Genomic DNA, 24,280 nt, shown 5'->3' on the forward strand with positions numbered 1-24,280 from the left:
CTGAGGAAAAACAATGAGTTTTGCTTGATTCGTAAATGAGGAATTGTAGTACACATATATTGGCAAGGGATTCAAGAAGTTAGAGTGTAATTGTCAAATACAAATATTTTCTGTTAAGCAAAAAATTGCCTGCTGTCCAGTAGGACAGACATATAAAAAGCATTCAACTATGAGCAGTCTGGCTAAACCAGTTACAGAGAATTTAAAGTGTTTTCTGAACTGAAAACTATTGTACTGGATAGCCAGAGAGCTGAGCCATCCCCAGGTGGACTTGGAAGCATCCAACCCAAATATGAAAAGGAGAGCTGGCTTCCAAAATAAATTATTAAGAGTAGACATTTGTAGTAGACAAAGCCAAATATGTTTTCCTTCTTCTGCTTTTATATCAACAGATGATGGAAGTTACTTAGTTTATACTGAAAATGTTGGAATGTGATAGTCGAGCAGAGTTGTCACACCTGTGTTATGCTTTCCTGGTCGTCTAGACATTCCAGCCTCCGTTCATTCCTGTGGATCTGAATCCATCACCTGTGCTTAATACTTCTGTCTGTTGAAAAAAGTAAATACTCCTCCAAATGGTGTGTCATGTACATGTTCTTCTAACTTCAAACAGGCCTTTAATTCTCTTGGGTTATGTGAAGTATATTGGTGTCAAGATAGAAAGATTACTTTCAAGCAACCAGGTGTTCATTTTCTGAGATTTTTTTTTTTCAGTAGACCTACCCATACATCTCCTGCTGTTTTCAGCTACTTCAGAGTGAGGAAGCGTGTATTTTTGACTATGGTACTGCAAGCTTTTCAAGCATCTCTATGAAGGATGTTACCCAATTTGCTGTAATGATTGTCTGTTTGTATGACCTTCTTTGTTGCTTGCAAGAGCTAACTTAATTTCCTCCTTTTGAAAATGAATCTTATTTCATCTTTGAAAAGATAAATTTTTTCTTTGTACTTGAGACACTTATGCCACAGTTTACCCCTCTTTTCCATACCTTAGTCATCTGTCATCTTTCCAAAGCTTCAAACTCTCAAGAGAATACAATGCACGTCAGATTGAGAAGAGTGCTGTCTCAGTAAGATTGACCTGATTGGGAAAATTCCCTTCTTCCTTTCTTCTCCTCCCCTTTCACCCGAAATGACTCCTTCAGGAAACATCCAATCCTTCTGTCGCTCAGTGGATCAAAGTGCTGTATTGTTGGATCTTAATCACATATGAATGGCTCCAGAAGGGATCAGAGCTCTCTTTGTTCATTAGAGGCTTCTAGGCCAAAAGCAGTGCCAGCAGCCATAAAGGAAATATGTAAACTTCTATTTGGTCTTTCAGTGAACCATGTCATTCTAGGTTTGACCTCTACTTCTTCGTGCAGACTTCCTTATGCAAGAAGATGGCCTAGATCATGGTCCTAAATATATTAATGCTGGCAATTGTACGGAAAGGGGTTTTTTTTCCTTCTGTTTGATGTCCCTTTATTAATTCTTCTCCTCACAGTTTCCTGCTTCTGAATATCCTCAGCTGTAACTACAAACTAGGATTCAAAATGTTCCAGACTAACCTGTATCAGATAGAGGCATGGTCTGTATCACTGTGGTATCACAGTGTGTTGCAAAATGTAACTGGCTAGAATGTGCCAGTATCAAAGTAAAACACGGTTTTTTCTTCCTGTGAAATGGATTTGTGTTGCACTGGATGTGTACATATCTCCACAGATTAGGACTGGTAATAGGTAGATGAACTGTTCATGAAAAAAAATTACTTGGTCAAGAGTTTTTACTTCTTTATAGCACATGAAGATGTTGGGAGTGCTTAATGAGGTGAAACAATATTGGATATGACATTAACAAGACATTGTATTTCTCCTCTCGCTTCAGTTGGGCATTTTTGTGCAGCCATTTTAATGATAATGTCACTTTCCCTTTATATGGTACAAATTGAGATGTTCTTCTTATGTGTGGACTAACATATAGTAGCTGAAGTGCAATCCTGTATGTTTCTTATACTGTTTTATCAAGCATGAGTAAATTACAAAACTGATAATAAACTTATTGTCATCTATAAATGTTAGTAGTAAAAGAAAGACAGAGAATGAGATGTTCCATGTCATCCAGAGTATTTGTGCACAAACACAAGTGTTGTTTATTGGGTTATCTCTTTGTTACTTCCATGCTTTAAAACGTCATCCAGTGAAGAAGGCAAACCAAATGACTTAGCTGATAAATCATATACTGTGGGTAATGAAAAGAAAATAATTGAATTGTTCGTGCTTGCCCTTTAGGTTAGAAAACTCATTGTGCAAAGTGAATGACTGTATTCACAGAAGTAAGGATTGGTTTATATATGACTTGTGAGTGTACAGGCTATATTAGTAGAACAGTACAACTTCAACTATAGTTTCACTGGCTTTTTATCTTCATATAGTGTATCCATAACTACAGACAAGGCTAAAAGGGAAGGAATTTAGTCTTTTAACTAACCCTTACAATGAAATTCACAAAATTCACCTATATTAACCTATAGTAAAAAATGGAATATAGAAATCCTACAGGAAGTGTTATGGTGTTGCATATTTTTTGTATAGAATAAACAGAAGTGCTGTCTCCCCTCCTCCTGGAATAGCTGAAGATCCAATCAGACCACCAGACAGTGGATTTTTTTATAGGATCCAGTTGCACTTGTTTGTCCTGCATTTGTCTTTAATCTTAACCCAGCTGATTGTGTTTGTACCTTACTTTTAATGATAGATCCTGTTAATACATTTGATGCTTATCAGGGGAACCAATAAACCATTTTTTGTTTCCTGCAACAAATGTCAGTGTTTCACCTTGATTTTTCTGAGCATTACCCATTTTTCAGTATACTCTGCTTCAAGCACCATCAAGTCCATTTTCAGATTTGTGCTTTCTAGTTGGCAGATGTGAAGCTGATACGCTACCGGCTGGGATAGAATTTTTTTAACATGATGTCATTTCTGCTGTGATGGATTAGACATCTTTAGAAGCAGGATGTTTTATAGCTCGTAAGTCATCTAAAGCCATTTTATGTGGTTGATCTCTTCACACCTCTCTCTACTGCCCCTCTCCAATTCCTGCTGCACTGCCTGTGGTCTGACTGACATCATGATGACACTGTCCTTTCTATTAATCTGTCTACAACTGGGCTTATAAAACAGCATGGCTGGTGGCACTCCTCACTGGATGTTGAGTGAACTACTGTACAATGTGCAAATACTTTTTTATTCAAAGTCTGAGAATTTGATTCTTCTCCAAAATAATTTTGCAGTAGGCAGCATAGTATCTTTTCCAGCTTTTCTGGAGCAATGTATAAAACACTTTATTCATCGTATTGGATTTTAAAAATAGCCTGTTGTTAGTGCTTCATCTTGTAATGAGGTAATTTGTTGTTTTAAAAGGACAGTTGGAAATGTTACATTAGTAAGATTTCAAATATTAGCTATTAGCAAGTAGACTTTTTTTGGTTTAAGTCACTAAAGCATCTGTGAATTATTAGCAACATACCATTAGTACACTGATTCGTTAGAAACCAGTTGAACGATTTTCCAGTTAGCGAAGCAAACATCAAACATTACTTTGCAAATTCTATTCTGTTCAGTACCCTGGCATGGTCTAGCTCTCTGTATTTATAGGACCATGGTAAACGTTCAAATCTAAAATGTTATTGAAGAATAGATTTTTAGCTTTCGGGTTTTTTTTGTAAATTCAACTCCATGACCTCCTTGCAGTGGTTTCTTCTTTTTCTTTATAATCTGGACCACTGTAACGTTAAAAACTGAGTCCCTGAGGTGGAGACTGAGGAATATTCAGTAGCTTGTGGCTAGTTATCCCTTTCTCATGCCACCAATTGCCTAAAAGGTGCAACCAAATAATAGTACTAAATCTAACTGGAAGTGTCAGGTGTAAAGCCACAATCTAGTGCTACTTTCAGACTGTAAAAAAACAACTACTCTGATTTATCATTGGTGCTTGTGGCTGAAGGATGTTCTATTTGTTTTTTCATTGTCTTTGTACTACTTTGGAGCTGCATGGGCAACTCTTGTACACTAGACCCTATATGATACGTCTTGCCATAGAAATAGCAAAATAGTTTAATCTTATTAAACCTTTAAATTACTGCCCTACAAATGACTATTTGTTCTGTATGAGTTTTTCATTCAAGTAACTCTCGACCTCATAAAATACTAAACTCATACTGAAACATACTCTTTATAATGCCAGATTTTTTTCCCATTTTCAGTTTACACAGTTAGCTTGTATCAAGTTTAAAAATAATGCTTTAAAAGAATCAATTTCATGGTGAATGCATTTAGTCAAACAAGTCATTTAAACATCTTACTCGTGTGTAGCAGACCGTTTTACAAGTAACTGAGAGTTTTACAAGCCTGTGTTTCAGATGGGATAATTGGTTGTTTCTTATATGTGAGTTTGGGATTTAAACTCATTAACTTCAGTGTATAGAACTCTTCCTGGCCTGGTATGGAGTAGTTAGTTAAGGTCTTTTTAGCTGTAGTCATATTTAATAGTTCATTATCAAGAAGTAGCAAAATGGTGCAAATTTCAAGGATGTTCCCAGAAAGCTCTAGCCTTGTAGCTTGTTACTAGTAGCAGCAAACATCATATGGCAATTTCTAATGTAACGAAAACAATTAGTAATTGCAGATTTGCAGAATTAAGACTTATCTTGAGCACCAGAACCCCAGAATTTAAAAGAGGTGATTATACCTTAATTAAATCACAGTTTTTAATAGGTAGATTAGTCTCTAAAGTGAGTGGACAGTGCTTAGAAAAATCTCTTGCATTAAGATGTTTTAGTCAACTGATATTATTATTCTTTAAAAAAATAATATGAGCTATATTTTTGCTATATAGAGTTTCCTTTCCAGTGAGAAGCTTACCCCAGGTGTAATACTAGGACCTGTTGGTAAAACTGCAAGTCAGATTCAGAGGTGGAGAGAAGAAGCTTGCAGAAGCTGGATTTCCCTTTCTTTTGGGATCACTTAACAAATACCCGCTTTTGTTTTTCATTGATGCCATCATGAGAATTGGGGCATCACTATAACATCATCTTCCTGCCTTCAGGTGCTTTTCTTCAGAAATAATATGGCTTTTCAGTGACACTCAAAGGCACTCCACAGTCATAGGTGTACAAAGGCAAGCCTTAATTCGCTTAATCAAAGTAACAATAGCTTGATTGCAGATCCTTCAATACTACTATCAGTAGCCCTCCTTCAAGGAGGCCATAAATTTTAAAGGTGCTGTCTGTCTGCCCTAGAATTCAGGCATTCTTTGGAGAGGAGCGTGGTTTCTTTGGGTATGGGGTGGTTTTTTTTTTCTTATGTAAAGGTTTATATCTTGCCTGAGATATCAGTGGATCTTTCTTCTTTTATGTATATGCAACTCTTGATCTACTGCCTATTATTTCATCTTTTTCCTTGAAGCGTGGGTCAGGATAATATAGGGCAAGTGGTATCTTGATGCAGTTAAGTGAAGAATATTCATTGCTCTTTTGCTTGTCCCTTCCCATGGGACTTTTTTACTAAGAGACTTCTCAGACAGGTAGCACTCTCTGTTGCAACCTACTGTAATGGAAGGAATAATGCTGGAGCTTGGAAAAAGATTGATTCTAGCCTAATACTTTAAAGTTCAAAAGAAACATACAGTTCTTCAGCATCTCATTGTATTCACCTATCCTCTCAAAATCCTTCTGGTCATCCCTGGCTTTTCCAGCATCATTGCTGCAAACCTCTGCATTAGTTCACTAATATTGCTTTCCAGTACTGGAAATAGTTCAGGTACCTGGCTTAAAAAAATCCTCTCAGCGTAAAGTGCTCCCTTTTTTTCTGTATCTATGATTGTTCATGCATTTCCTATCATTTTAGAGGTAGTGGCAAATTGGTTTTGTGCATGGGTATTCTCTGTACTTCAGTGTACAGGACTGTGTCTGATTTGAACTGTGTAATTTTGTTCTTGGTATCCTTGTACTTTATGAAGGAATTTGGAAGCTTGAGGGGTCTTACTTAAGCAAGATCCTAGTCACAGAGCATGAAGAGGTTCTGCCATATTTCTAGGTGGAGAGTTATTAAACACCAAGTAATGGAGATGAGACTGGAGCTGCCTGGAAGACTAGTTTAAAGTGGTGGCTTGCTGTGAGTTTGGAAGAATTGGTGCTTCCAGAGGCCTAGACCTAGAAAAACCAAAGCACAGATTTGCCTCTTCTAGCCATAAGGCAAGGAGGAAATACTCAGGAACAGTTTCCACAGAAGTCTCTGGTGCTGTAGGAACTGGGGATCATAGAACCCATGGCATTCTGGCAGACAGGAACTGAAGCTGGTGGTGGCAGAGTCTCTGGGAGCACTTTTTGCTCCAGAAATATTGTATGTTAACTTTTTTCCAAAATGGATTTATTTCACAGTTTCTCCTTTCAAAAGAAATGGTTGATTGCAGTTAGTTCTGGGCTTCCATTCCACCTCCGTGGGCTTTGCATAATTAATAATACTCCCATCAGCAAAGGACCTGAAGCGAGGTTGAAACCATCCTACACTTACACACTCTGCTCTGTACCTTGTACAGAACAAGTGAAATAGGCACAATTGCTGCCTGATCCTCTGTGCATGAGAGCACACATCTTGTAGAACCACGGCTACTGCTGAATAAATGGCTTTTCTTTTGTGTTCATACTGGCTGTTGTCTTGGAACAGTTTCAGCAGTGTAAATATGGGGAACCAACCACAAAGCCCTTAGAAATCCTGTTCTTGCTGTTGATAAAAGAATACATGTCCATACAGTGTTTGGTGCTTTGCAGACGTGGGCATGGTATACAGATGTTATTTATTCAAGTGCTAGATTCATATACATGTTCAGGCAAACGCAGATGAATCATCACCTATGCACCTCTCCAGAAAATAGTGTTTAACTGTTATCTGAACAGAAAACATGCCATTTGCAGAAAGGATGTCATAATAAGGATTGATCTTTGGACTTCTCATTATTCTAAAGGTTATTTTGACATTCAACATCACAGGTAAACTTTTTTTGGGGGGGTGAAAGCTCAGCACTTGTATACCTACCTGTGTCTCAGGTTTAGTTACTAGTTGAAACCACAATCTTTTGTTAAAGATAGCATATTTTGCTGCTGAAATCAGGGTAGCCTGTTGTTAGTATTATATTCTGAAGTAAACCATGAAAAACTACAGTCTATTAAAAAAAAAAAAAAGCTACAAAAACTTTATAAGGCTCTGAAATATATCTGTTTAAAGATCTTTAGTTTAGAGTTTCTGCTAATTATTTGTATTCCTTTAGTTATTTAACTAAATATGTAACAAAAAAAACCAAACCTGAGTGTGAGAAGGTAGAGAGGAAATGAGTGATGGTATAGTAAAAGCATTTAATAGGTTTCTTGTAAAATTATTTCAGATATGCTCCATTTTTATTTTTTTAACAGATTAGGGAAATGATAGTAATTTAAACAGATTATCGAAAGTTTAAATTGATCTTATATTCATTCAGGTTTTTTTTTTGATATCTTGAGAATATATTTGGGTGCACTAAGTATACACTTACATGGAAAATTGTTCTTAATATGTAGTAAATAGGCATTTCTGTTTCTGTGTAGTATGGTGGGGGGAATGTGATTTTTAGATGTCCTCCAAATAGCTGACTTTAACCAGGGCTAATATTTAGCATTACTCTTCAGGATTTTATACTCTATTACTTCAAGTATGTAGCATGCACACAGTATCTGTTGCAACCCAAAATACTTCAGAAAACAGTAGATAAGAGAGGAAGCAATAGGAGCAGTAACTTAAAGGATTAGTTGCAGTGTTGTTGTATTAAATGTGATGTCTAATTTCCATTTCTGATTAGTTCTTTGGAATAAATTACAGAATTAAAGCTGTAGATACTACAGGAAAGTATTTTACCGTTCCTTCATTGCACACATTTTTGTATAATGCCTCCTTCTCTGTTCTCATTGTTTCACTTGTCACTTGAGAAGGGATGCTCTTTTGCTCACTCTAGGGTTGGATATTGAGAGTCCTTGTCTTATTTGTCCAGTCCAGCACTGGTTATACGAATCTTCATCTGGACGTCTGGTTTTCTCTGTATAGTTATGGTGCTGCTGTTCTCATATTATCTCTGTGTCTTCCAGTTGTAGGAAAAGCACATGCTTACATAAACAGAATATGCTGGGTGAATGAGACATGGAAAGCAAAGTATAGGTGTATGGTTTTGGCATATACCCAATTCTTACTGTTTCTTTTGAACAAATTAACAGAATGTAACCAATCTAATACGCTGTAGTACCTTGTGTGGAAAAGACTTGCATGAAAAGAGCTAGTAGCTCCTTAAAGCACATCTGTGTTTCCACCTACATACATGCAAATCTCAGTCCTGCTTTTGCACCCTCAGCAGTTTTCTGTCCTGATTCTCATCCGTCTTATTTGTCCCAGACGCATTATATGTATTAAAAAACCTATTTATCCATTTTACAAATTTTCCATTCTCTCCATCCTGATAGATGATGCAGTATTTTATATTTTGCAGTAAGCATCCCTCTGTACTCATCTTCCAGCTCTCTAGCTCACTCCCCTTTTTCTTGTCTCACACTTGCATTTGCCAGTACTGTGTTCTCTCTGTTTGGAACAGAGTGTCTGTGCTCATTTGCCAGGCATCCTATTTCTTCATTCAGAACAGTTAGGTATCGTCTTTAAAATACGTTTCTTTCAGCAATCACTTGCAATCTGAGAAGTGTAGTGTCCTGTGGCCACTAGAGATAACAAGGATGGAGAAGTGCATCTGTTTCACAAAGCACCGTATAAGTTATTTTGTGTAATATGTGTATAAGTGACTATATTCCTCTTTATAAAGACTTACGAGCCAAAAATACCGGCCAGGTCTCTTACAAAGCTAAGTACAAAGCTCAGTGGGAAGTATTTCAGATAATCTTTTGTATAAAGCAAAATCTAAAAAAAAAAAAAAAAAAAAAAAAAAGGGGGGGGAGAAAGCAATACAAGCTGGAGATACTGATTTATAAAGCACTCACCTCTACCTGTGAGGAGTTGTACAAAAAGGCTTCTGATGGTTTTGAAATCTTGTCCAGAAAAATTGCTTACCCTGCCGTCACACAGCAATGCTGAAGACGATAGTTGGGTTTCTTTTGGTTTTACTTCAGCAGGTCATATTTTTAAAAACAAACAAAAAAAAAAGCAGCTCAGTTACATAATTCTGATTATCATAGTATGTACTTAATAGATTCATTGCAAATTTTTAACATTGCACATATAGACTTCGGATTCAGTGGCACATGAAAGTCAGTGCTGGCAGTGAAATATTTAGCTCCTAAGAACTAGAATTTAGTAGCATTTCTGTGGCTGATAATGTTGCTTAACCTCAGGTGGTGTTCCTGGGAATAGCCCTATACATAGCTTGCTCCAGACCACAGCATATCACCGTCCCTTCCCATTAGCTGAGGCATTTTCATTCCCCTCCCTGTTGCATAAGAGGTATTCCATATGGAGTCAATAAATATGAGGCATAGGTGTTTTAGGAGAAGTGCTTATGAGACATAGGTGCATTACAAGGATCCCTCGAGACATAGATGAGATCACTGTTATGAAGAAGCATATGAGCAGGCACACTGAAGTATCTTTTCAGGAGGATTATGAAGTGTCTCTGTAGGAAGAATAAACATCACGAAACTTCTGCTGACAGTTTTGCACGTTAGAGCAGCTGTTCTGGTCAGATGAGAGGACCTTCTATATAGCCAAGTGGGGTGTCAGGGAACGAGGTACCTAGCAGATTTTTAAGGCAAGCATGAAAGTGTTAACTTTTGTATGACAGTGGATTGAGCTAGTTGATTTAAGATGAAGTGGCTACTGATCTATTCCACCCACTCTTATAAATCAATATACTAAGTGCAGGATGAGCAGAAAAGCACGTGTAGCAGCTCAAGAGGCTGTGCAGTTTGCAGTCCAGCACACTAACATGAACTGGAGTGGATTTCAGTTTACTTTTTATCATCAGTGGTGATTTAAGCAATGGATTCCACTCTATGGTTAGTAGGTCAACATTTGTGGTTTCTATTTAATTTGCCAGAATTTCCTTTCTTTTGTTTTCTGTTTTCCGTTTTTAGACACAACTTCTTTTACCTCTAATACCATCCTTTTCCTTATTGCAACTGTTGAAAGCTTTTTTTGTTTCTTTTAAAGTCTTCTGTAGCAGTATAAATATACTCTGAGCCTCTAATTATGGTGTGTTTTTTTTCTATGCCACCTGCAAGCATTTACCTTTTTAGCTGCACAGTTAGTTTTCTTTAAGTTACTCATTTTATGTAGTTTCCCTTTTTAAAACTTAATGATATGTGATGGACTTTGGCTTTTTGTCTTCTCCAAAGATACTTAATTTGCTCATGCTTTGGTCACTGTTATAGGCAGCTTGTCTGTTGTTCCTGGAGTCAGCAATGAAAACTGCTTCTCTCTCCTGCATCTTCTGGACAGTCACTCTAAAAGGCAGGTTTTATGATGTCTGAAAAGGTAATCTCAGCATCACAGCTCAGTGAAACTTATGCAATACTAATATGGGGAATCCCAATCTCCCACTATGACTACATTTCTTGCCCGTGCAGATTTGGGATAGATGAATGAACTGTTTCTTGTGGTTAATACATGCAAGTTAGGTAATTTTAGTTTAACTCATACCTCCACCAACCACCCTATTGAAGTAGTACTTGCTTAATCCTCTAAAATTTAGACTAGTGGGGACACTGATGTGACTGTGCAGCCTTTGATTAGGTAAAGTATAAATGTGTTGTTACAGATATTTTTCTTTGCCAATAAACCAACGATAAATGAAAAAATATCCATTCAATTGTTCAAATACAGCTTGGCAATGTAAGTTACTACCTGAATTTGGTGTTTGTTTACAGCAGATTAATCAGAGTGGGTTGAAAGCCTTTTTGTGTTGGTGAAGTTTGGTATTAAAATTTTGAATTTGAATGAAAAATAATAATTTCAATCAGCTTTTTTTTTTTTCATGTTAAGAAGTAGATAGAAATGACTCTCTATTCATATGTTATAATATATAGGTTTTCCTATAGATCTTATGTTCATGTGTGTTGTGAACTGGCTAGATGAGGTTCAGAAATAGGACATATAAAAGCTTTCAGCAGGGCCTGGTTACTCAGTTTACATGTGTCAATAGTAACATCAGTTCCATGCTGCTATGCTAATTCACACCAGCTGAGGTTCTGGGCACCAATCCTTTTATTGTGTCTTGACTTTTCTAGCACGTAGGTTAAGCAACATTTGATAACCATATGCTTAGTGTAGTCTGCCAGTAGAATAGGACTTAAAAGGTGGAGTGTGGGAAGAGTGGGAATAATTGCAAATGTGTATTGTTAGACTTTATTGACTTCAGAATGTGGCATAAATACAATGTCAGCTTCTCTATAAAACAAGGCCCCCATGTGGAGTCAAGACACACACTGAGATCCTGTAAAATAGTAGTAAAGAAGTCTTAAAATTATGTGGGTTTAATATATTGTATTTATTCTAAGGTTGTATCTTAACAAATTAGCAATTCCAAAGTAAACACTGGCAAAGCCAGTGCAGTAAATGCAAGTCTAACGTGTCAGACATTTGAAACATGTTTGAATCTTTATATTTTTCTTTGGCATCCATGAACAGGCAGAAAGCTTTTTACCATTTATGCAAGAGGAGAAGACAAAAGAGCTTCTTAGGAACACACCCCTTTTGTGCTAGTGCAGTTGAAGTGTAATATAGTTACTGCTGATTATCGTAATTATGCAAGAACTGCACAGGAGAGTGTGTATTCAGAGAATTTCAGCTTCCTTTGGATATTTTGTGATTATTGTGCATCCTCTTAGGAAATCTGCTAGGGAATGAGCATAAATGATAGTCATCGAAGCAAGTAGAGAGACGAAAGTGCATGAATTGCTGAGAGCATTCCAGTGGAAAACTCAACTGTATAAACAGTGTTGGGCATCTGATTGTGTCGGTCTATTTTTGTGTAGTTGTTTCATCTCTTGCATGTGAAAAAAGGGTTACTTTTTAAGTCTAAAAAACCTCACTTGTTTTTAGAACCGAATGACATCTTCTCAGTTGAAGGGAGGAGAAGTTATATTAAATTGGAAAATATTTGTGTCTGCACATTTCTTTCTGGAAGCTTCAAAGTTGTAGAGCCCACTTACAAAGCTCTGGACTTTCACAAACTCCATTGTGATGTGAAGTTTAAATGAGAAAATACAGTAACATACCACAGTGTGTCCCTTGGGTTGTGGAAAGTTACTTCTGTGCTAGTTCTGGTTTAGTTCTTTATTATTTGTAAGCCAATTAATATTATTTACTATATTTAGCTGCTACTTATGTGAATATAAGCAGTTGTGCTTTCATGCTATTATCAAAGCTTTCCTTTTCAAAAGCCACTGCTAAATGATCACTTTAATTTCAACATTCATCTAACGCCTATTAATGCAGATACTCTAAACTGTTCCTTAGGTGTGGAAAATGATGACAGCACATTGCTGATTTTGTTACATTTTGATTACACACCTAGAAATAGGAAATAATAAATTTTAATCAACATTGGGTATTTAATACCTCACCTGCAAAATTTGGTTTACTAAATCAATTTATGCTGTTTCACTGCTGAAATAGAAATTCTATTTTGGCATCTTCAGTCACTGAAATATACCTTGAAGGCATTGTGTTTTTCTTGGCTAGAGGCTACCTTGGTAAGCAATGTTGTATTTGCCCACAAACACACAAGGCTCAGTGCTAGTCTGCTTACTGGAATCATTTCCATATGTATGTGTTACTTAGGTATTTCATGCTGTTAAACCCAAGTACTTCCCTTACAATATAATGCCCTTTTCCTAATCATTTCTTCATATGGTATAGCCTTAATTCAAGAGGCTATGTGGACAGACGTCAGTGAGTTTAAGGGGCTGATGGCAGTGGTCTTCCAGTAGAGGGGGTGTGGTGGACATCCTCTGTGTTGTGGGTGTGAAACATCTCAAATTACTCTGCCATATTTGTCAGCTTAACACCAGCAGGCTGCTCTATCAGCTAGCTGCACTGACACCTTGCTTTGTTATGCTTCTGTGCAGCTTTTACTTCCTCCCTTTATTTAGCAGTTAAGGAGGCTGTTGCTGAAACAGGCAAAAGAGCTTTCTTATCCTGCTTCTCCAGTACTATGATCAGTGCCACTAATTCAATGTGTTAATGAGGGTAAATTCAATTCGGTGTCACTTCAGCTGCTGGAAACATTGCAGCGTATCCCTTATAGAGATTAGTATTTAGGTTCTGATCACATGTAACGATGCTAACACATCAGATACTAATGTGGCACTGAGATAGCAATGCCAAAAAGTAGGTTTGCTGATACTAAAATACTGGTTGTTGAAGTCCTATTTATTTCAACTTGGATGTTTTCTGAAATGTCTGAATGTTTTCTGGATGTCAAGCACTGTGCTTCATTTTCAAATGTTTGCAAGTTGTTACTGCTACAATTCAGCTTTGTTGGAAATAGATTTTAAAAGGTTTCACTTCTGTCTTATCTGGAGAAGCAGAAGTTCCCATCTCAAAACTACCATTTTTTTTTTTTTTTTTCTGATACTTGTTTCTAAATGATCTGCTCAAAATTCCTTTCTGAAAAATAAACTCTTCGTGCAACATTGTCATGATTGAATTCTGATTGTGAGTTGATTCAACTACAGTTGGTTTCTTTCATTGGAATACATTACTATATAGACAACACTGTTGTATAGACACTGTAGGAGCTGCATATAGAGCTTGCAACTTATTTGGGCTTTGGAAGCTGTTTCTTTGCTTTCTTTTGTTTTTTTCACTCCCCATGCCTTACACAGTGTGGCTCCAGTTGCCTATCTAGGGCCTCTACTGCCTACCATAATACGAGTGACTGTTCCTGTTATTGCACGTATTTGTGGCATAGGGTGTAATACAAGAAAATTAGGAATATTTAGCAATAATTACAAGGAACAAGAATGTGCAAACTAAGTCAGGACTGACTATTTCTGTTGGTATGCTGACAATAGCAAGTACTGAGGGATATAATTTTGGATGTAAAAATAAATGTCTATTTTGACAATTCAAACATGAGTAGACTTTTGGATCAAACAGTATTGGATCAAATACTATCAAAGACAAAGATTTTGATGAAAACAGTAATCTGTGGACCAAAATAACCTGTAGACTGCTGTCTTCTCCTAAGGGGCATCAAAAATATGTTTTGATATTGTACTTATTTTGAAAAGCGATTGGAGTATACTACTAAATGAAAATAATGTCTTAGTATTTCCGTGGATCTGTGTTTCTGCCTTGACAGTTGGTGTAATTAGCATCAGTGATGACTGGTCTTTTCCAAGAAACTGCATCTTCCTCAGTTATTTTGTTAAGGCTTATAATCACCTTAAAACTTGCAATACTATATTACAGCATATTCTTCTGCCTCCTTGCTGCATGGTTGCTGCAGAAGTAAAAATGGAAATAGTTTCATTAAAAGATGTCTTTCTTTATAGGCATTATTAGGTCTTGTTGGTAAGCAGCTGAAGTCTGCTGGAATGTGCTGGATTTTGTACTAAGATGGTTGCACAAAACCATCATGTCTCACATATAGTACTTATTACTATCCTAATCACAAAGAACCAAGAAGAATAGTGTGCTATTCTTCTATGTTCAATGTTAGAAAAACTAACTGATTTTGGAAGAATTTTTACTTCTCTGGTGTTAATTATTTCTCTGGTGCTCATTAGGAAACCCTTTGCTATAGCTCACCTTTGACTGGAATGTTTAGGATTTGTACATTTCTAACAGTTAATTTGTGTAGTTGGTCTGGTGACAAATTCTGTATCTCAAGTGTTTACCAGTAAAAGTATGATGAAACATACAGCTTTGACATTAAAATGCAAATGTAACCTAAAATTTCATAGTTACTTTTGCCATTTTGGCTATGGTTTTGAACACTTGTTTCATCAGCTTTGCTCACTGCCTTAAGCCCGTATCATTCTTCCCCAGACCTCCCATGCTGTTAAGTGTATGGGTAGAATGGTAGCTTCCAAGCAGGTCACTCACCCCTAAAAAAAACACTTTCAGGTCACATCATATAACCTGTATTATAAGAACAGCTGTGGGTAAGATTCTAAAAATGAGCATCCTGATCTTTTTACATGGGTTTTTTAAATTTATTTATTTTTTGTTTGTGGTGTGGGGTTTTTTTAGATGAGAGACAGAGGGCTGTCATTATAATATTAATGCATTGGTCTCTTTTCTTAATAGATTAAAAAATATTTTGAACTTGAGCCACTTGCACGTGGAAAGCGCTGGATCCTTAAACCATGCTCCTTGGATGATATGGAAGCAGTAAAAGACAGCTTCTCCCTTCTAATAAACTTGCTAGAAGAGAGAGACTTCGAACCTTCAAGAATGTGAAACCCAAGAGGGAAGAGCGATTCTCCAGGCATCACTGTACCTGAACATTCTGCTCACAGCTTAATTATGGTGTGGTATCATGAGATGGCTGTGATATCCTGTTCATACACAGTTAGTGCAGAATGTCCTTTTATTAAAATAAATATTCTGTGAATCAGGTACACAACTATTTCCAGTAAAGTTGTCTACACTACTGAAATAGGGAGTTCCTCTTTGTTTACCACTATTTCTGCACACAGCATGTTGCTTTCTTGCATTGCGATCATCCTTGATAGGAAATTTTACACGCACAGAAGTAAAATAGTCTGTAAAGGAGGAATTCTACCTGCTACCTTGGCTTTTAAAAAATAACTAATGTCTTAAGGATTTGTGAGAGTAGTTTGGTTTAGCCTGTTTACTGTGACTCCGCAGTATGCAAAAGCACAGCCACTTGAGACCCTTAGAAGGATATCTTAAAGGCAAGCAGTTTCATGTAAATGCAAAGGTTAGTCCTGAGGTTTTACTAGGTGAAATCACAGTTGACCAGTTTGTTGATTCCTCGTCTAAAGTCACAGCATAATCTTGTCAAAGGCAGAACCGCTGCTTTGCTGAAAGCTTCCTGAAACATAAATTATCAAGCAGATATATGGGGATAATAGTACTTGGCAAAAAAGGTGACATAAACAGGTGGTCTAAGTAATAAAATTTTCAGAAATACACAACAGTTGGATAAAGTAAAAACTTTCATTGAAAGTAGTTTTGCGTAACAGAAGCAAAGCAAATGTCTGTTAATTCAGCTGTGGAGAATTTATCTCTAGTTAGAAGTGCGACTGTTGTTAAATAAGTATTTCTTCCTTTATCAGTCACTTATAGACTGCTACTGTTATTGTAACGTTGCCAAGGCATCTATACCATAATTAAGGGCCTTCCACTGTTTGTACTATAAGCTTCTCTTTTCAGGGGATTATAACTTGTTCTTTCAAACTTCCTCTGGGCTAGATGTTACTTGGAAGACAAAAAAGTATTCATTGGAAACAACATTTGCAATACATTTGGAAAAAACCCATTTGGTTCCAGTAACACTGTGCGTATTTCCTCTTTCCAAGCTTTCCCCATTGTAGATTTGCAGTTTTTTGGCTGCCTTTTCTTAATATTTTAAAACCTTTTAAGGTGATTTTGCCCATTAAAAAAACATGCCAAGTCACTTAATGGTTCACCATTAAGTCAGTCACAACAGGGTACGTGCAGATCAGTCACTGGACTGGTGCATACCTTGAATGTTGTGCCTTGTGCATTTAGCTACCCCCAAGCATGAGCATCTGCAAACTCAAACTGTAGTCATATGTCTTGTCAGTGGTTCCTTATCAATTTTGCTGGTGTTTTGAAACTCATAACTCCTTTTTTCAGGGCGTTAAGCAACATATCCTTCCACTCTGAGCGTTTATTTTTTAAGTTGAAGTTTATTGTAGTTTCTCAGTAGTTTATTTGGGAATAAGAAAATAGCTTTTACAGGCTTATAAAAGCCATTTTTCTATTACTTGCAGTTATACTCTTTATTAAACAAAATGTTTTTAGTAGGTTTTTTGTTTACTTTTCAACTTCCATGAATTTCTTGCATTGCTCAGTCAGAATTATTTTTGCCCAAATGCATGGCCTGATGATCACTGTTTCAAATTGCTTCCTATTATCAGAAAGAAAACTGGTAAGCTCCTTGTTTAATTTTGTGATAGAAAAGGCAGAAAGCCTGAAAGGCATCTCTTCTTGCTTTGTGTTTCTTCTCTTTCCTGCCAGGTCAATTGCTTCACTCCTAATACTTTTGCAAATACCAAGAACTGGAAGTGTTAATTTTGAAACACAGAGAGGAGCCCTGTGTTGGTTCGGTTCTCTCTGATGAGTTTAGATGGAACCCAGCTGCCCATCAGTTTTCCTTGTGTGGGTTAAGGAGGTTCCTTTCCCTGGATTTAAAGAGGAATTAGATCCAATTTACAGTTCCAAACTCTCTTTTAGCTGACATGAGCTCAGAGGCTACAGAGTTCCCAGATGTCCATAAACATCGCCAGATTTCTGTCCTGTTTAGGGACAATGGCAAATAAGAAGTGTGGGGAGGAGTGAGAGAATTATTTCCCAGAGAAGGCAGGCAGTCTGAGGAGGCAAAAAGAGGGACTTAATGCTTTTACTGCTTTTTCATTGAGCATTAGTTAGAAGATGAGATATTTTTTCTTTTTCCTGCTTTTCCCTTTCTTTCCCATATTAAAGTTACAGACCAAGAGGTATAGCAAATGAAAATAAGCCCAACTGGTTTGCATTCTTAACACCGTACTTGCTTGTACCATCAGTGAGTCTGGTCCAGAAACTTCAGAGCTTCTCAGTTATATTTTGGTTGTGATTTCCCAACTATGCACTATTGGAAGGTGCTACATGACTATCATGCAAGAAGTCCAAATAGTTGATGAGAATATGGCTTTAGCATATGCCAGCAGCCACTTTGACCAGGACCTTTGGATGTTTAATGCTTTTTCTCTGGGAAAATGCCAACTGCACAGGAGCAGTGATTCTTATTTCCGCCCCCTCCCCCCCCCGAATCATTTTGAATTTGCCTTTTCTTACTAATACAGTGATCATTCCTCACCACAGGTTGAAACAATACCTCATAACTGCATAAGGCTAAGACCAACACTTTACTTTGAATGTAGTTCTGTGGTTTTGTGTTGTGGATGGACTTAATGGATGTGAACCTTTTTAACATCTGCAAACACCTTCACCTTTTTATGGAGGAATTAAAAATGTTCGTAGCAGCTCAAGTCACACTTCCCTGTCCTTCTGTCCTTCTCCAATCGTAGTCGTTTCTTTTAATCTTTTCATGTGTTCATCATTTAGGTGAAATAAACTTGGGCGCTAGGCTCTACTTTCCATGCAAGTTCATTAAAGAGATAACATTGTCTTTTTAAAAAAGATACTGTGCTTTAATGTTCTTTAGCCATCTGTTAAACTACTTTCTGTGTGTATGTGTGTGTATGTGTATGTGCCCACATTGGGCTGCTTCTCAGACTTGTGGCTGTCTGCAGTGTCTCAGCCGTCAGAATGAAAACATTATCAATCAGTATCCAACAACAGCTGGTTTTGACAAGCTTCTGTCTGCTGCCTAATGCTTTACAACTTGTCAGTAAGAACTCTTTGTCTACCCACTTTGAGCTAGTAATCTTACTGCTTCCATGTTGTGTCCTGTACTTGTACTTCTAGCATTTGTATGGAAAAAAAGTTAAATCTTAGTGGGTTTTGATATTCTTTCTTGCTGTATAATGCTCCTTGTGTATCTCAGCTTGCTTCTTCAAATGTGCTATACAAAAATCTGTGATGAATTATTTCATTTAATTTCTCGCATTTCATTATATTTATAGAAGTTGCAGATTTTTGTACCGTATTAGTTAATAGAGTTGCCTTTTTGTAATGGCAATTAATTTATATTACAAAAGTTTGTATCTTTACTGTAGTCAAAAGTATTAGTTAACAGCCATATTATCTTGACTTTATACTAAAAATACAGTGTCTATACACGGAAGTTGAGCCATTCAAGTGGACAACTGCTGACATGGGGAAGTTGTACTGTTTGTGATTTATACATGATTTCCACTATCAAAAAAAAAAAAAAAAAGAAAAAAAAAATAAACACTGTGTAGAGTTGAGTTGCTAAGTTTGGATTTATTGAGTAGTAGCCAGTTTGGGAATATGGCATATTACCTTAATTTGGAGTCTTGAAGATAAATTATTTAGTCCTAAATGAAAGAAAATTTTACTCTATAATCACTGCTAAATTATACATAATTACACATTTACACGCACACACACACACATATATATATATGAAAAAATTAGAGACTTCCAAAAGTTAGCTGATTTATTTCCACAGCAAGATGTTGTTCCTCTGGAAATTGATCTAAAAGATACTGCAGGCTTATTGGTGGAACAAAGATTGGAATGATTTTTATACAATTACTCCAGTGTTAAACAGAGGGACATACTTATATGACTAGAAATTATTGTTTAATAAAGTGACATAACAAAGTACATGCACCAAAAAAAAAAGAAGCTACAGAAGTTGAGCAAGGGAAAATACTATGGGAAAAATAAAAGCTTGCTGAGACAACGCAGTATTATCCTATCAAACATTATTTGAGTAGAAGAGACTCTAACAACGCAAGTTGTAGCTGTTGGTGGAAGTACAGCACTGCTGAGACAGACTGGAGTTGCTGATTCAGCTACTGAGGTATGCTTTTTTCATTGTATTATTTTTAAATCTGCCTCTTGCCAAGTCTAGGATGGAAATGGAAGATTTGTAAACTCAGAATATTTTTTTCAATTATTTTGTTTCATATAAGTAGGAACTAAAAATCTGCTAATCATGCCTCATTTGATAGCTCTTGAAAGAATTTTCATTAGCTCATTAGCCCTTTGACCTAAATAGTTCAAACAAATAAAAACATCTGTTTGTGTCAGCTATAGGGTTAGTCATCCAGGGCCTAGGTTAACATGAGAGAGTCCCATATTCTATGTGAAAACAAAAAACATACCTTTTTCCATATCTGAGTTGAAAAGACCCCTGAAATCAAGTAGGGCTGCTGAATTCTACTAGGTGAAGAGACTGAAAAAGATCATTACCATTGTCAATCCTCAGCCCTCTTGGGTGAACCGACTAACTTCATTGTGTGGGTTGGACTGAAGATCAGGTTTAATTTCAGGTCTCAGTTCTGAGACATTTATGCTTAATGCTAGCTGCTTATAATGTATTTCAGCTTTTATCACAACTGTATTTAGAGAATTCAAAGTATGCTGTACATACTGCTTGTTCATTCACCAGTTTTCATAAGAAAATGTTACATTTGGTAGTATTCTGGTGGGTTTTGATGGAATATATTTAGGACAACCTCCTTTGTGGAGTGTGTGTTTATGCATCAAACACAATCGGCACTAGCATTTATGATGTCTTAAATATACTTTAATTTTTTGGTCACAGAAACTGTCTGAAAAAGACAGACACCCAAATTCTGTGCAGCTCCAGTTATCTGTGGTGATAGGGAGAATAGAGGATAGATACTCCAATCATCTGGTTGTCAGGTTTACAGTAAACCCAACGAAAGTCTTAAGCAAAATGTCCTGTGCTGATTTGGAATTATTATGGAAAACAAAGTGTTGAGGGGGTGAAGACGAGGAATGACACAAGCTCTGCCCAGCCATACTACTATTACGAAAATAGAGGGAGTCATTGCCTGAAAATAGCCTGGTTTTGGTAAAGACCATATTTGTCATGAGAAGTTGTTGTATAGTTAATTTCTATGCACAGATACATTTCCTCACACATGCAAAATCTATACATACATTTGAGAACCTGCCCACATGCTAATAATTAAGAGGCATGAATTGTGTGCAGTATAAGGAAAGCCATTCACAATTAATTTTCTCAATTCTCACTATTAGATTGTGAGCTAAAACTAACAAAAAATAAACCCAGAAATCGTAGCACTTCCTTTTTTATCTGTCACCTCGAAAGAGCAAAATGCTGTTGTTAATTTTTATTACTATGCCATGTAACTACAATTTATTGCATTTCAGTATGCATTGGAAAGTATTTGCATGTATTAAGTAAAATAAGACAAAAATAAATCTTTTTGTGGTTTGTCAATTCCCACATATGAAGAACTGCCCTCTTTCTAAGGAGACATTTATAATTGGAGTACAGAAGCCTCATATTATAGCTTTGTTATAAATTACTGCTAACTGAAATGCTAAATTGTGGAAATCCTAAACAAAAGACCTGGTACTGTTTAAACGCATAGTCCCAAAGACAGTGTGGAGAAGAGAGCATAATAATGATTTGCATATACATGTTGCAAAATCAAACTAAGTTTAATGGCAAATCACACAGCAAAGTATTTGGTATTTTAGCAATGTGACAGTCTTGGATTTGGAACGTTGATAGATTTTTCAGGATCAAAAGGGCATTTCATAAAAAGTTTAATTTTATGGAAGGTTACATTTTGGACCTGTCAACTTTGACACAGTCCCTTTAAAGCAACAATTCCTGCTGTGTGTTAAGGTTGACACTAAAAATTTCTTATATAGAAATTAATCCATTCTGCGTTCTGTAGCACATGCTAAAATAGCATTTTCTGTCGTGCGTCACCTTATTTCATTTACTTGAAAGCACATATCCATTTTCCACTAATTCAAGTCTTGCTATTTTTTTAAATGATCTTCATGTACATCTGATAGTAACCTTGGTGTGCTATCATATTCAATAGCATATTGTCAGAGGAGCATATACACCCAAATTACAGTACTATTGAATACCTTTCAAAGACTCAGTTTCTGCCAGTATAAAAGTTGTGTGTATTTAATGCTTATAACAACAAATGCGAAACTACATCTGAATTATTTTATTATAGCATTCCCATGTATGGTGTCTTTGAAAGACCTAGAGATTCAAGATGTGAATGGGATTGTGCCATTTAAAATCAACACTGATTAAACTGCAGTATCTGGGAAATTGCTTTTTTTTATTTAACAGTGGAATGAACAACTCCATCTCATCATTGCCTCAATATTTACCATGCTACAGAGAAGAAATGAGCACTCATTGTCAATAATGTAAATTAGCCTTAGTCCATCTTTACTAAACTGCCTTTTTTGCCAATGAGATGGTTGTAATCCTCGCTGGTTTACACGTGTGTCAGTTAAAGTTGAAAGCCTTCCTTCAAGTATCTGAAACTAAGATTAATAATAATAATTAAAAAAAGCTAATTACCTTTTCTAAAACTATTTTTGTGCATGATTTGCAGGAGTGTGACTGATGCAGAAAAGCTCACTGTTTACCTTTAAAATATAGAGCATGACCTTTTGGTTACAGTAAATACAGTACTGCAAGTCTGGTAAAGTCATCACATATACTAAAGGTATTGAGACCATTTACTTCACATTCCTCCCTATTAGTTTCCACAATTAGCATGATCCACAGCTGAAAAAATAATTCTAGTTGTCAGTGATAAATGGGGTGAAATCGTCAATCACTGAAGTCGACAGTATTATTTTAAAAAGATATTGCAAACAAATGTTTACCCAAAGATAGCAGCACGTTGCTGAGATTTTGTTCCTTGGGGTTCTCTCATTTCATTCACATGGCAAGCTGACTTTAGTGCTCACTTGCAGACTAAAGAGAGCTTTTTTTCCTTTTTTTTTCCCTTTATCATGAAGAGGACCAAACACTCAAGCACCAGCAGAACCAGGAACATTCCTGGTAACCCTCTGAGATCTGAGACACCAATTCAGCTTTTTGTTTGTTTTTTCTTGGTTTGATGTGCAGACCTGAGGTCCCAGTTCAGGCCTGTCTCCATTGAGAGGTGCCAGTAATACGGGAGTCTACTATTATGGTCTATATAACTATCTTGCCTATTTTTAGCACTTGCTTTTTATCTCTGAAGAACTTTAATATCAAGGCCAAACCATATATTGCAGTTTCATATGTAGATGTCTTGGTGACCTAGACATTAAAGAAAATGCATACAGGGTTGTATGAGGAGAAATCTTCCATAACACTGCTTGGGGATGGTAAGTCTTCTGATTGCTTGTGAGAGATTTAGCAGGCAATTTTGCCTGTAGGTTTGGGTCAAGTCATATGGAAGAGTAACTGTTCCTTCTTTTAAGCTTGGCATATCTTAGTACCTGGATACTGGTGATTAGCATGTTCTCAAGCACTTCATTTGTGAGAACCACTTTACACTAACCTGATTAAGTCCTGAAGGAGGTGGTCACTACTAATCCATGTTTCCAGTTTCTGAATTGATCCTTTTAATTCCTGCCTGCATATAAGGTTTTTAAAGGGTTTATCTTTTAGTAAAGCAGGGGCTGTTACTGGAGGACTGCCTCTGAGGTTTTGTGATTAAAATTACAGGTTACAGTGCAAATATTAACTAGAAAATGGAACTGTTAGCCAATGGGTTTGAGTGTAGCTGAAAGCCAAGGTCAAGCATGTCCTGGTCCAGCTGACTGATGCTGAAAATGTATTCTCATATGCTAATGTTGCCAGAATAGAAAAAGAACCAGAAAAAGTTGCCAAGAATAGACACTGTCCAGTTCAGCAAGAGGGATGCAGAAGCTTAGCCTAGTGTAATTGGAGATACAGGCCACCATTCCAAATGGCAGTGAGACCTGTGTCTCTCCGATGGGAAGCAGGGATAGCCATCTGTCTGAATCTATGACCTGTAGACTATAAGATATTTAATATGTCCGGCACGGAGCTGAGGGGAGGTGCCAGTTTGAGGAGATACTGATAGCGACTCTGCCTCGCCAGGTTGTGCCGACCCACATCTTCCTCTGGAGAGGGGTTCAGATGCCCCGCAGCTGCTGTCCCACTGCTCAATGGCGACATGCCTCAGCTGTAGGAGCCCCACCTAGCTTGTTACTAACTGCATGGAGCTCAGGAGCCACAAGACAGCCATGCCTGGCTTACTGAGATAAGCACTTTTCAAGATGATGAAAGAAATACTGAAATGGGAAAATCGGTAATGGTGGCGTGCCTCCACACCTGTCATGCTGTGTTACAATTTCAGTCTTTGATTGTTGGTCCCATAAAGGTGTCGTTTTTTTCATGTTATTAAAGCAATTACAGTTATTATACTAAATTTGTCCTTTTTGAAGGGAGCAAGAACAAATGAGGGAGGATTTGCATACAAATTGAGCCTGGATGTGGGGGGAAATCACAGCAGGCCTGCTCGGCAGACAGATGAGGCGGTAAGGAGACATTATAAAGGAGCATGGGCTGGACCCACCCTCCTTTG

General features: G+C 36.9%; 1 protein-coding gene across 6 annotated transcripts in view; it reads left to right on the forward strand.

Annotated features, from left to right (window-relative positions):
• ARL15 (ADP ribosylation factor like GTPase 15) overlaps positions 1-19,072 on the forward strand; it is a 214,136-nt gene extending 195,064 nt beyond the window's left edge. For 5 of the 6 annotated variants that reach the window (XR_003995030.1, XM_030511770.2, XM_030511772.1 and 2 more), the window contains one exon: positions 15,321-19,072. Coding sequence is in view for 4 of the 6 variants with exons in the window: in XM_030511770.2 (XP_030367630.1) it covers positions 15,321-15,473 (153 nt within the window). In the remaining 2 variants the exon portion in view is untranslated. The remainder of the gene's footprint in view (positions 1-15,320) is intronic. The other variant, XM_030511774.1, reaches the window with a different exon arrangement.
• Positions 19,073-24,280: the final 5,208 nt, after the last annotated feature.

This window comes from Strigops habroptila, chromosome Z, assembly GCF_004027225.2.
Source record: "Strigops habroptila isolate Jane chromosome Z, bStrHab1.2.pri, whole genome shotgun sequence".
In the NCBI taxonomy this organism is placed as follows: Eukaryota; Metazoa; Chordata; class Aves; order Psittaciformes; family Psittacidae; genus Strigops; species Strigops habroptila.